Source organism: Neopelma chrysocephalum, unplaced genomic scaffold, assembly GCF_003984885.1.
Source record: "Neopelma chrysocephalum unplaced genomic scaffold, ASM398488v2 Primary Assembly neopelma1_69, whole genome shotgun sequence".
NCBI classification, from domain to species: domain Eukaryota; kingdom Metazoa; phylum Chordata; class Aves; order Passeriformes; family Pipridae; genus Neopelma; species Neopelma chrysocephalum.
The window spans coordinates 3,272,893-3,285,844 of record NW_020897729.1 but is presented as its reverse complement, the minus strand read 5'-3'; the positions used below and the strand labels follow the sequence as shown (position 1 = coordinate 3,285,844).

The following is a 12,952-nucleotide window of genomic DNA, read 5'->3' as shown; positions in this document are numbered from 1 at the left end:
ATTCCTTCTCGCTGTCCTGCGAAGTCTGGGCACAAATATTTGCCTGCATGTCCGGTGGGGAGGGGGGAGACCACCATCGCTTCTGGGAGCTTGCTAATCCCCATGCCAAACAAGGCCCCCGCATGCCCTGAATGCCCCCCACCTTCTTCCTGCTGGGGTCACCCCACAAAGCCTTTGAGGAGGGGACATTTGGGGCCAGAGAGACACCAGCACCTTTGGGTGCTCCTATGAGTAGGGAGTTCTGTGGCATTGATGGGGCACTGGGACCGGGCGTGGTGTTCAAGGGCACTGCCAGGATCTGCCAGGCATGGCAGACGAGACTTTTTCAGGGTCTCCATTCTGCTCCCCGAGCCATGGCCACCACTGCAGGATGGGATGAAGGCAAGAGCCCCAGCCATTCCCACCATGCCAGCAACACACCCTCTGTAATAAACTCCACTTGTTCACAGACAGAAAACAACCACTTTCCCCCCCTCCACCACCCCTCAAACTGCACCCTCTCCTCCTGTACCTGCCACCCCCAAAACCCCCTCAATCCTCAAACCCCCCTTAGCCTTCGTCTGGGACAGCCCAGCCCTGTAAGTCGCCTACCAGTTGTGCAAATATTGCCGGAACGGCTGTAATCCCTGTGTCCAACGTGAATTATGAGATATTTCCACCCATTACGACAGCCCCCCCCCGCCCCGCCGCGTGTGTGTGAGGCCGGGGGGATTAGACACGGCACAAGCCACACTCAGCACAAAGCTTTGGGGAGGTTGATGGCTCTCCACGCCCCGCAACAAGGAGGGTCAGTCCGGGGGGGCTCTTTTTGGAGAGAAGGGGTGACCCACATGCCTTCCCATCTCCAGGCTCGTGCCTGGAGGGGTGTTGGGTGCCCAGGAGGCAGTGGGAAGCTGTGGGAAGAGGGGGCCAGGGCATGCAGTTTCGCCATGACCCCATCCCTGGGGAGCAGAGGCTCCTTCCTGCCGCCCCAAGCCCGGCTCATGTTCAAAGCCGCGAGCAGGCAGCGGCTAATGAGGGTAGACAATGGGAACTGCATGGGGCAGAGCACGGGTGAGGGCCTGTTCTGACGCCCCCATGGCAGGCATGGCACAGCCCTGGCACCACGACCCTCTGGAATCCGTCATAAGACCCTCACCACTGGACAGGGCATGTGCCCACGAAGCCTTGGCAGCACTGCAGGCTGTTCCGGGGGGCACCTGTGGGGCATTCCACCCATGCTTGCTGAGATGGGAATGACACCTCATGGGACCACCACCTTCCCAATGGGGACAAGCCAGTACCCGCTCTGGGTAAAGGTGGCAGAGGGGTGCGGGTGCCAGCCGGGGCGATTGGGGCTGACCATGGCCAGCTGTCTCCATCCTGGTGCAGCTCCAGCTGCCTGTAGCCGGCAGCCCCATTGGGGATGTGCCGGCATCAGGCCCAGCTCCAGAGCCTCAGAGCTGCCTTTGTGCAGGGCACTGCTGCTCACACACATGTGTGGGCACTGGGAAGCAGCTGGCAAGACCAGGACCCTTTCCCAGCACCTCCCTCAGCAGGCACCACCCCCTCCCCAAGAGCACAGGGACCCCCGAGGTTCTGGCAAGCAACCCCTGCCCCTTGATGAGGGGGGGCATTTCCAGGGGTAATTAGGCTGCGGATGATCCCCAGGCATGGCTGGGGCATCCATTTCCTCCCTGCCCATGTGCTCCCACTACAGTGGCCATGCCCCCTCCCTGGGAAGGGATGCCCAGCCCTGCCAGGACCCCTGCCAGCGTACCAACCTGGTCCCAGCCTGGAAGTGCCAGGATACATTTGCAGCCCCCCTCTCCCTCATGCTGCCACCCCATGCCTCGGATTCCCCGATGCGGAGAGCTGCAGCCAGGAGGGTTCTCTGTCTCCCTTCTTTCCCTAGGAAAAGGGAGGGAACTTCCCCCTTGCTTCCCCGTGTCCCGCAGGCGAGCCAGGAGACTGTGACGAGCTCTGGGTGCACAGAGCCAGCACTGGATTCCTGGCACCGGTAGGACAGCTGGGAGTCATCACCCGCCTCCTCCCTGCTCAGCTCCGCTCGTGTTCCGCCATCCCCAGGGCCGCTGCCGTGCTGCAGCGGACACTGTGCAGCAACGCTGGCACAGCCACACAGACCCCAACCCTCCCCTGCCCTCCACGTCACTGGATCCCAAGCCAGCGAGGATACCGGGAGAGAGGAGAGGGGACAGGTCAGTGACACTGCTGATGACAGCAAGGAGGGAATAGGGACAAGGGGTGCCATGCTGCCAGGCATGGTTCCTGCTTGCAGAAAGTGCTTGCAAGCAGCAGGGTGTCGGGCACAGCCATGCCTGGGGTGATGCCCGTGGTCCTGGCAGTGTCCCAGCCCTGGCGATGCTGGCGGGCTCTCCTGCCCAGGGAACCCCAGCTGCTCCTCATTGCCTTTCGCCAGCTCCTGCCAAGGGCCAGGTCTCCAGCATGGCCAAGCCCCTGTGCCCCACTGCCCTCCCTGGGAGAGGTGCCCACTGCATAGGGACATGTGCCAAACTGGGACACGGAACGCGATGGGGCAGCCATGGGTGAGCTGGGGATGGGCAACCCCATGTGGGCTGGTACTGGGGGCATGGGGTGGTGGGCTGCAGCCCCCCCCAGTCACTCAGCGGGCTGTGGGGAGGCCCAGGAGGAGCCTTCTGGGGAGGCAGGGGCCTGTTGTGCTCCAGCTGTGCTGTGTTTCCCTAGCTACACCGCACAGCTGGCCGGGTGTTTGTACCGCCCGGAGTTGATTTTGGCAGTCCTGCTCTTCCCCCTCCTCCAGTCTCCACCCGCCTTCCCCACACCGGGCGCCCGCCTGCCACACACCCACCACCCTCAGCCCCTCCCTGCCACAGGGGTGGCAACAGGGACATGGGTGACACACACTAGCCCCACTCCTCACTGGCTCCCCCTCCCCAAAATTCATGCCTCAGTTTACCCAGCTGAATGATGCTCTCCACAGGTTTTTCCATGGTGTCTACTCACTGCCAACCACTGCCACCCTGGCCAGCCCAGGCACATGCGGGTGAAGAGTGGGGCTGGTGCTGGGTGCTGCTCTCACAGCCCCTTCCCCACCCCAGCTACCCCCTCCAACCCTGGGCAAGGGAACCCAGGCATCTGGGCTCCTGTGCCTCCACAGCCACTGTCACTGGTGAGCAGGAGCCCAGGGTCTCACTCTGGAGCCTTCCTCTGCCCAGGGTGTGGAGGAATTTAGGAATGTCAACGGCACAAGCTGCAAGCTGTGGGGGGTGTATGACTTTGCGGAGTGCAGTGTGGATTAGGGGGTGGGGGTGGGCTAATTTGAGAGTCCATGCTCATCCATGTTGAGTGGATGGAGGATCCATAGTCCCGTAGAAGGGCTGGATACGGGGGAGAGGTCTGTCCCACATGGGGTCCATGTTCCTCATGGGACTGTGGACGGACAGTGCCCTGCAGTACCCCATGGCCTGGGCTGCCAAGTGGCCTGGGAGTGGTCTGAGTGGATGGAGGAGTCCCCAGGATGTTTCATGCCCAAGACAGGGGGGCAATGAGCCCTGAAAGGGCTCATGACTGAGGGTGGACTGTGTGGATGGAGAGACTCCAGGATGCCCTGTGCCCAGTAGATGCCCCATGCCAGGGAGAGTATATGGGTTGCAGAGACGGGCATTTGAATGGGTGTGCCCTGCAAATGCCTTATTCCCGAGGTGGCTTATGTGGATGAGGGGCTCCCTGGGGGTCTCATGGCCTCGGAGAGGGGCATGTGAATGGGGGCATACCCAGGATGCCCAGTGCTCAGAAACACCCCAAGGTCTGAGGGAAGGGGTGTGAATGGTGATGGTGATGTCTCCACAGTGCCCTATGTCCCAGTGGGTGTTGTGTGAACTGGGAGGGGGATCCCCAAGATGCCCAGCCTCTGAAGGTGCCCCATGCCCTGAGGGAGGCTTATATCATAGAATCATATAGACTGGGTTGGGTTGGAAAGGACCTTAATGATCACCGAGTTTCAAGCCCCATCCCTCAGGTTCCCCATGCCCTGCGGTTGGCATGTGAGTGGGAAAGCTCTACACCCGGGGGTACCCCATGCCCAGGGCAGGGAGGGGGCAATGAATGGGGGGGATTCCCCGCCCGGTGGGGCAGCCACGTGCCCCGGGGTTCCACAGGACAGGACAGGACAGGATGGCCCGTGCCCTGCGAGAGCGGCGGAGCCGGGGCCCGGGGGGGGTGTCGGAGCGCGGCGGGGGGCGCATCCCCCCCGGCCGGCCGCTGCCTGCGCCTCATTAGCAGGGCCTTTGTTTGCACAGGGCTCGCAGCTCCCACTTGCCCATGCCGCCGCCTATAAAGCGGAGCCGGAGCCGGCAGCCGGGCAGAGGCGGCGGCAGCGCCCGGCAGCGCCCGGCCCCCGCTCCCCGCCGCCGCCCCCGGTCCCGGTCCGCCCGCCCCGGCCGGCCGGCACCATGCGCGCCGCCGCGCTGTTGCTGCTCGCCCTGCTCCCGCTCCGGCCCCTGCCCGGCCGCGCCGCCCGCCCCAAGCTCGCCCTGCCCATCCGGCCCGACATGGACCCGCTGCCCCCCGGCGGGGCGGCAGGTAGGAGCCCCCTGCCCTACACCCCTCCTTCCCCCGCTCCGCGCTCCCCTCGTCCTGCACCAGCCGCTGCCGCGCCCCACTTCGCGCATCCCGCGTCGGGCACCTCATCCCTGCCACCCGCACCCCTGTCCGTGCACCGCATGTCTGCACCCCCCCCTCCTCTGGCATCCCGCCCCGGGCCCCCCGGCTGGCCGGGACAGGCACTGGGACCGGCACCGGGAGCGCAGCGGGCGGCGGGGCGGTGCCGGCCGGTCCGGGGGTGCGGCAGGGGGGTGTCCGCGGCCCGGAGGTGACCGGGGACGGCGGTGGGTGGTGGTGGTGTCTCCACAGGCTGCGCCTTCGGGGGGCACTTCTATGCCCTGGAGGAGACGTGGCATCCGGACCTGGGGGAGCCCTTCGGGGTGATGCGCTGCGTTATCTGCCACTGCGAGCCGGTGAGTGGCCCCGCAACACCCTTTGCCCAGCAGACCCCCCAGGACCCGACCCTGCTGGGGACGGGGCTGGCAGGGAAGGAGTTCGACCCCTCCGTTCAATATAGCCCTTTCTTTCCTTCTCCTTCCCATGGAAGAGAGAAGCGCGATCCCTCCAGCCAGCCGGACACCTGGATGTCCTCCCCCGAGGCAGTGGGGAGGAGAAGGGGGGTTTAAAGGATCAGGCTTCATTCTTTCTCCCCCTCCTCAGGGATGGCCCCTGGCCTCCTCCCTCCCTCCGAGCAGTCCCCCGAGGCCAGGACTGACGGGGCCACGCACAGCTGGTCAGGGGGCTGGGGGCCGTGGGGAGGGGGGCTCGGCCTTGGCTGCCTTACAGGCAGCTGGGGGCTGTGCAAGGTGTCCGGGGGCTCCAGATGGGAAAAACCAGGCTGTGCTGGGAGTCCATGGCCTGGTACACCTTGGCATGGCTCTCACAGGCTCTTCTTGGCCCCCCCTCAGCAGAGGAACCGCCGGGGGAAGCCAGTGGGGAAAGTGAACTGCAAGAATATGAAGCAGGACTGCCCCGTGCCTGCCTGTCCCCGGGCCACGCTGCTGCCTGGGCACTGCTGCCACACCTGCCCCAAAGGTGAGAACAGCAGGTGTCTCCATGAAGGGAACCCCCCCAGCACTCACAGCATTCCCCGTGGGCCTGGGAAAGGGGGCACTGCACACACCTCTGAAAAGAGTTGATTGATTTCTTATGGAAACCACCAGTGCCCACAATATGTCGGGCATGGGGGAGCTCTGAAGGGCACAGTCATCCCTGATCCACCCTGGAAGGGGTGCAGAGAGGGCACACAGGCCTAAATGCCCTGCTTGTCCATGTGCCTGTGCACAGCATGCCCTTGCACCCCAGTTCAGAGACCCATAGTGATTCACAGGGCACTTCTCGGTCTAGCTCAGGATGGATTTATTATTGTCCCCCTCCATGAGATCTTGGGCACAAGCAGCCCGGTGTGATGGTCTCCCCTTGTGTCCACCCCATGCCAACCTTGCCAGGGCCCCCAGAGAAAAACCTTGCACCCCACTTCGACACCTTCGAGTACTTCCAGGACAAGGAGGATGACCTGGACAAGCCCTACAACGACCGCTCCTACCTCAGCTCTGAGGGGCTGGCCCGCGACGATGCCCGCACAGGTGAGCCACCCGCCTGCCTGCGCAGCAGCAGTGGGGGGCACCCCTCTGTGCTCCCAATCACCATCGGCATCCCTTCTCAGAGTTTGTGGCCTTGCTGACAAGTGGCCCAGAGCCGTGGCGCCCCACGTCCAGCGCAGTGGCCAAGGCTCGCTTCACCTTGCTGCGCTCGTCCCTGCTCTTCTCCATCAGCTACGAGCGGTGAGTCCTGCTCCCCATCCCCTGCCTGGGCAGGGCAGCAGGCAGCTCTTGGCTCTCAGGGGGGGATGCTACAGTGTTTGTGCCTCAGTTTCCCTTCTGACATCCCCTGTTCTGGTGCCACAGCCTTGCATTGACAGGGTGAGAAATTTGGGGAGGCGGCAGTGTGCTGGGGCTCCAGCCCGGGTCAGTGGCCAGGATTTCGGCACACCCACAATGCCGGCCTGGCCTCACCCATTTGCCTCCAGGTCTGGAGTGGGAACAAATGGGAATGGCTCCAAGGCTCCTGTGGGTGCAGCTGGCAGAAATTCTGTGCCACCCTGCAGGCTCTGCCGGTGGGCACTACCAGGGCACTGCTGCCAGGTTCCCCCATTTTTGCCATACCCTCCCCGAATGCCTGCTAGCGGCAGAGCTTCTCCTCTCCCTCCCTCCTCCTGCTCCAGTTTCTTCTGTTATTCCTCGCTTCCAGGCCCCTTTGCATAGTAAAGTGGTGACTAATTTCCAGCTCTGACCGGGGGAGCCAAGCAGTGCCGAAAATGCTCCTTATTTACAGCCTGAGCACTCAGCTCTCAGCAGGTCCGGTCCTGCTGCCTTTCCCGGCAGGGACCCCCACCCTGGTCTGTGCCAGTTAGACTCTGCTCTGGGTTAGGAGAGCCCAGAGGACCTGTGCCAAGCTGGCATCCAGCGGGACAGCAGTGTTGGGCTAGTCCTGACATGGGCAGGCAGAGCGTGGCACTTGGCACCCCAGGAGAACATCATCCTTCTCCTGCCCACCCCAAACCCCTGGGTGACCCCCATATGCCCTCCCCAACACACCCCTATGCCTGATGCTGAGTAAGGGTGGTGCCAGGGGATGAAGGGGGACAGGCAGGTGGTCCTTGCTCACCCCCTGGTGCCCGCAGGCTGGGGCGGCCGAGTCGGGTGCGTTTCAGTGACTCTGAGGGCAACGTGCTGTTCGAACACCCTGTGCAGAAGAGCGCTGCCCCCGAGGATGGCATGGTGAGAGGGCCTGGGAGGGCAGGGGGGCATGGTGCCCCTTCGACTCCCTGGTCAGGTGTGTGGTGCCCCCCAGCCCCTGCCCAACCCTTTCATTCATCACCCACAGCTCTGTGGGATGTGGAGGACAGTGTCCAAAGCCAATGTCCAGCTGCTGCGGGGGGAGCAGCTCCGTGTGTCCCTCATCACCCGGGCACAGCCCTCCGGAGAGGTCCATGGGCACATCCTCAAGCACCGGGCACTCTTCGCAGGTAAGTCCAGCTCCTGCATGCCCACCCAATGGGTGCCCACCAGAATGCCTCTCATGCCCCCTCTCTCTGCACAGAGACGTTCGGTGCCATCCTGACCTCGTCAGACCCCTTGCACCTGGGTGCTGGGGGCATGGCCATGCTGACACTGAGTGACACAGAGAGCAACCTGCACTTCATCCTCATGGCCCGGGGGCTGCTGGAGCCTGGCGCTGGGGGTGAGGGCTGACAAGGACACCCTGTGGGGCCTGGCACTGTCCAGAGGGGGGCTGCATAAGCTGGCGGGGTGCATGGCATGTCTGTGGCTCAGGATGCATGGGTCAGCATCTATGGGGTCAGGATGGGTGTCTGGACTGGGTGTAGGGCTCAGGGTGGGTATAGGGGCTGATATGGGGGGAAATGTGAGGTGTGAATAGGGGTTGCTCTGTGATTTGGGGTGTGTGGTGTGCACCTATGGAGGAGTGTGAGGCCAGGGGATGCTGGAGTGCATATGAGGTGTGGGGATCACTGTACAAGAAGAATGGGTTTGGTATGTCGGTGTGCAAGGATTTGCGGAGTGCTGGAGGGAGCGGTGAGGGTCCAGGCATATAGGGTAGGCAGCTGGCAAGAAAGGGGGGAACGGGTGCAGGGGTTTGGGGGTAGTAGGCGCAGAGGGGTGGGTCTGACAATGGTTGCAGACCACTAGTCCAGTGGGTCCACTTCCCTCTGCCCTGTCCAGAATCCTCCTCAGTCCCACTGAGGGTCCGCATACTGCACCAGGGCCAGACGCTACGGGAGGTCCGGGCCAACATCACCAGGGAGGTAAAGCCATCTGTTCCCCTGCGTGCCCTGACAGCCACAGTGCCCAGAGCACCACGGCTGATCCATGGCACTGTACCCCCCTTGGCAGGACCCTGACTTCGCAGAGGTGCTGAGTGATCTGTCCACCCACGAGCTGCAGTGGCTGGTGCAGGGGCAGCTCCGCATCGTGGCTGAGACGGAGGGCCGGCACGCACGTCAGCTGGCAGGCACCATCACCACCCGCCGCAGCTGTGACAGTGAGCACGGGGCAGGCACCATGGGGTGCAGGGGGGTGTCCATGCCCACCCCCCTGTCAACCTCACCCACCCCTGTGCCTCTCTCCCTGGGATGAAGCCATCCAAAGCGTGCTGTGTGGAGCAGACGCCTTGATGCCGACCAAGACCGGGGCTGTGGGCTCAGCCAAGTTGGCACTGCATGAGAATGGCACCCTGGAGTACCAGGTAAGTGGCCTGCACCCATCTCCCTCACAAGGATCCTGGGGGCATCTACCACCCTGGCACTGCCCCTTGACACCCTGCCTGCAGGTGCAGGTGGTGGGCACTGCCAGTGAGGTGGTGGGCATCACGCTGGAGACCAAACCCCGGCGGAAGAGCAAGAGGAACATCCTGTTTGACATGACATCCAGCTACAAGGATGGGCTGGTGAGCACTGAGTGAGAGTGGGGGGGGGTAGCACAGGGTCTTTGGGTGAGTGGCCATCCCAACCTGTGTTGTCTCCCACCGGTGGCAGGCCTGGGGTGCCTGGCAGAGCCCAAGTGCCCGTGATGCCCATATGCTTCTGCAAAACGAGCTTTTCCTCAATGTGGCCACCAAGGACTGGGTAGAGGGTGAGCTGCGGGGCCAAGTCATCTCCTTGCCCTACAGTGGCCTGCTCGCCCGCTACACAGGTACCCAGGGGCATGTGGGGTGGTAATGGGAGGCAGTGGGGCAGCTCTCTCACACACCACCCTCACCCCCATGGCCCCTGTCTGTGCACAGAGATGCCCGTGGCGTTGGCAGGGCAGCTGGTGTCCCCCCCAGTGAGCAGCGGCGCTGGGGGGCATGCCTGGCTCTCGCTGGATGAGCACTGCCACCTGCACTATGAGATCTCAGTGGCAGGGCTGGGGCGCCCGAGCGACGGCACTGTCAGTGCCCACCTCCACGGGGTGGCCGAGCTGGGCGAGATGGGTGCCCGACCCCACCAGCACAAGCGCCTGCTCAAAGGTTTCTACAGCACTGAGGTGAGGTGGGCACCTGGTTGGGGCACCCCATGGCAGGGGCTGGGCCAGACCTCACCGTCCTTACCTCCTCTGGCCCTGACAGGCTCAGGGGGTGGTGAAGGACCTGGACGCCGACCTGCTGCAGCACCTGGCCCAGGGCACTGCTTTCCTGCAAGTCAGCACCAAAGCACATCCCCACGGGGAGATGCGGGGACGGGTAGGTCCTTATTGGGGCAGGACACCCCTGCCCATCCCCACTGTTGCCTGGGGTCCCCAGCTGGGTGGCACTGCCTGGGTGCCAGGGTGGAAGAGCACAGGATGGGGGAGATGCTGTTGCGTGGTCCCAGCATTACAGCGTGATGTGTTCTAAGTGGGTTCTTTCTTCACCAGCCTTGACCATGAAGGGCAGCGAAGCAACCTCCTGCCTGTTACCCCCTTCCAGGTGCACATTCCCAATCAGTGCCATGCAGGAGGGACCCCCCTGACCCCAGAGGAGGCCCTGGGCGAGGCCCAATTCTCAGAGGGCACTAAGACCAAGGACCTGGAGCAGCTGAAGAAGGACCCCAACTCCTGCTTCTTTGAGGGTCAGCACCGTGCACACGGCACCCGTTGGGCACCCGACTATGACAAAAAGTGCTCCATCTGCAGCTGCCAGGTACAAGCTAGGGGGATGTGCTTCGGGGGCAGCACCCATCAGTAATGCCCCCCGTAATGAACCCCATCCCTGCTGTCCCCAGAAGCGCACAGTGATCTGCGATCCCATCTTGTGCCAGCCCCTCAACTGTACCCACCAGGTGCACCCTGAAGAGCTGTGCTGCCCCATCTGTGAAGGTAGCTGGGGGATAGAGGGATTTCCATGCTGAGGGGTTCCCTCAGAGAACGAGGTCCCTCTCTGAGACTTTGCTGCTGGCACTGTGTGCACCCTCTCATGGCCTTCCTCTTCCTTGTAGAGAATAAGAGAGAGCAGGAAGAGCTGAAGCTGGAACGGGCACGGGACAGTAGTGAGGGTGAGTCCTAGTGGGCATGGGCTGAGAGGGTAGCTCTGCTTCTCTCAGCCTCCCCAACACCCCCACAAGGGCTGTGCCTTCCTCTTCTTACTCTCTCTCTCTCTCTCAGGCTGCTACTTTGACGGGGACAAAACATGGCGAGGCTCTGGCACTCGCTGGCACCCTGTCGTGCCCCCCTTTGGCCTCATCAAATGTGCAATTTGTACCTGCAAGGTAAGTGCAGGTTCCAAACTGGTCTGGCACCTATGGGTGCTCTCGGTTACTGGGCAGGGACTCAAACCATGGAGTGGGGTGCCAGCTGCCCCATGCCTCCCATGAGCCCCATGCACTCTCTGCAGGGCACCACGGGTGAAGTGCACTGTGAAAAGGTGCAGTGCCCGCGGCTCACCTGTGCCAACCCCGTGCGCGTCAGCCCCTCCGACTGCTGCAAGCAGTGCCCAGGTACCTGCACCCCTCTCCTGCCCTCCATTCTCCCTTCATAGCCCCTCCATGCCCCTGCTGGCAATGCCACAGGTTGCCCTGCCACAGGTAGGCAGCCTCCCAGTGCCCTTTCCTGCAGCCCCGGAGAAGAGTGTTCCCGAGCTGGCTGACTCCATGCAGGCAGATGGACCACGGGCGTGCCGCTTTGGGCGCCGCTGGTACCTCAATAACGAGAGCTGGCACCCCTCCGTGCCCCCTTTTGGAGAAATGAAGTGTATCCTGTGCTGGTGTGTGGTGAGTGTGCCTGCCTGAGGCAGCAATAGGGGAAGATGCCAGTCCCCAGGGCTTTGAGAACAGGCGGGAGGGCAGCACCCCGGGCACCCACTGCACCCTGAGGAGCTGCTGCCCCCCAGTTCTAGTGCTCAGCCCCTCTTTCTGTCCTTTAGTCAGGGGAGACGCACTGCCAGCGCCAGGAGTGTCCCCCATCTGCCTGCGCCAGCCCTGCCACAAGGGACAACCCCTGCTGTGCCAAGTGCCGTGGTGAGTGCTGCTGCTCACGCATAGGCACCACTCCACAGTCTGCTTCCCTGTACCTCCCAGGACCCTTGGTGCTGAGCCAGGCTGGCACAACGACCCCACATGCCCTCCTGGAGCCTTCTGTGCCCGTTTCTCAGCCTCGCTTTCTTCCCCACAGCCCTGGACGCCCCCTTGGATGCACAGGAGAAGGTCCACGATGACAAGGTGGAGGCGTGGAGCCACTGAGCAGTGACTGCTGCCCCGAGCAGGGCAAGCACACAGCGAGACTGGGTGGCATGGGGGAGTCCCCGCCGCCTACTGCCCCTGCCCGCCCAGCGTGGGGGGCACAGAGGAGCACAGCGGGGTGCACACGGCCAGGCCCCCAGCCTGGGCACCCCGTCTCAGCATGACTGCGATGCCAGGACTGCCCTACCCCCTCATGCCAGTGGGTAGAGGCTGGGCTCAGAGAAGCTGGGGCACCTGCTGCCCTCCCCCTCCAAGCCCCGCTGGCCATCGGGCATCGTGCCCACGTTGTACATAGTGTAAAATCTCTCTGATCCCCATTTGCTACACCTACCCTGGCTCAGCTGGGCTTCTCACATAATTTATGGTGCCCGTGGACGGGGGTCAAGATGTATTTATTAAAACCAGAGATATTGCCCACCTGGCTCCTGTCTCTTCCTAGCAGCAGCTAGGAAGCTCATGCTGGGCTTCAGTGGGGTTTGCAGGTCCTGGCATTGCTGGGGTTGGGGGTGTGTATTTGGGGGGTACAGGGCATAGGAGCCAATGCCAGGCTGGAGACACCCATCATGGGCTGTGGGGTGGCACTGGAGAGGACCAGAGCGGTGTCCAGTGCCCACAGCTGGAGCCACGATGCCAGCCATGCCTCTCTCCATGACAGAGGCTGCAGGCACAGTCCTTGGTGATGGTGCCCACTGGCACAGGGACAGCTGGACTCTCTCCCCCATGCCTCCATGATGGCACAAAGAGTCCAGCCTAGGGCCACAAGCCAGCTGCCACCCATGGAGACACTGTCCTACAGCACCACAACCAGCCAAGTGCCCGGGGCTGGGCACAGACACTCGTGGCAGTGCAGAGCAGGCCACTGCGAGTGCTCTGGGGCAGCGCAACTCCAGTCACCTCAGTACAGCTGCACTGGACTAAGGTCTCCTGGGGCCCAGGGGAGAGACCCAGTGCTGCCACCTGCCCTTCCATCCCCAATGTGGAGGACTGGGATATCTCTGGGAACATCCATGCTGTGTTGGGATGGATGCACTAGAATGACTGGGATGTTACAAGAGCTATACTGGGCTATGCTGGACCAGTGCCAGGGCTGTAGGGAAAGTAACACTGGGCTCTACTGGGACAGCAGTAAGGCATACTGGTACAACAACAATGCTG

General features: G+C 63.0%; 1 protein-coding gene across 1 annotated transcript; it reads left to right on the top strand.

The window, feature by feature from the left end:
- The first annotated feature begins 4,433 nt into the window (after positions 1 to 4,433).
- CHRD (chordin) lies at positions 4,434 to 12,194 on the top strand. The gene is made up of 23 exons (XM_027685636.1): positions 4,434 to 4,563; positions 4,894 to 4,997; positions 5,493 to 5,619; positions 6,033 to 6,170; positions 6,251 to 6,368; positions 7,268 to 7,364; positions 7,471 to 7,612; positions 7,687 to 7,827; positions 8,328 to 8,410; positions 8,499 to 8,646; positions 8,744 to 8,850; positions 8,935 to 9,051; positions 9,140 to 9,296; positions 9,388 to 9,629; positions 9,712 to 9,825; positions 10,051 to 10,263; positions 10,346 to 10,439; positions 10,559 to 10,615; positions 10,725 to 10,828; positions 10,954 to 11,056; positions 11,175 to 11,329; positions 11,482 to 11,575; positions 11,730 to 12,194. The coding sequence occupies exons 1-23, from the start codon at positions 4,434 to 4,436 to the stop codon at positions 11,795 to 11,797; spliced, it is 2,853 nt and encodes a 950-aa protein (XP_027541437.1). The 3' UTR covers positions 11,798 to 12,194.
- Positions 12,195 to 12,952: the final 758 nt, after the last annotated feature.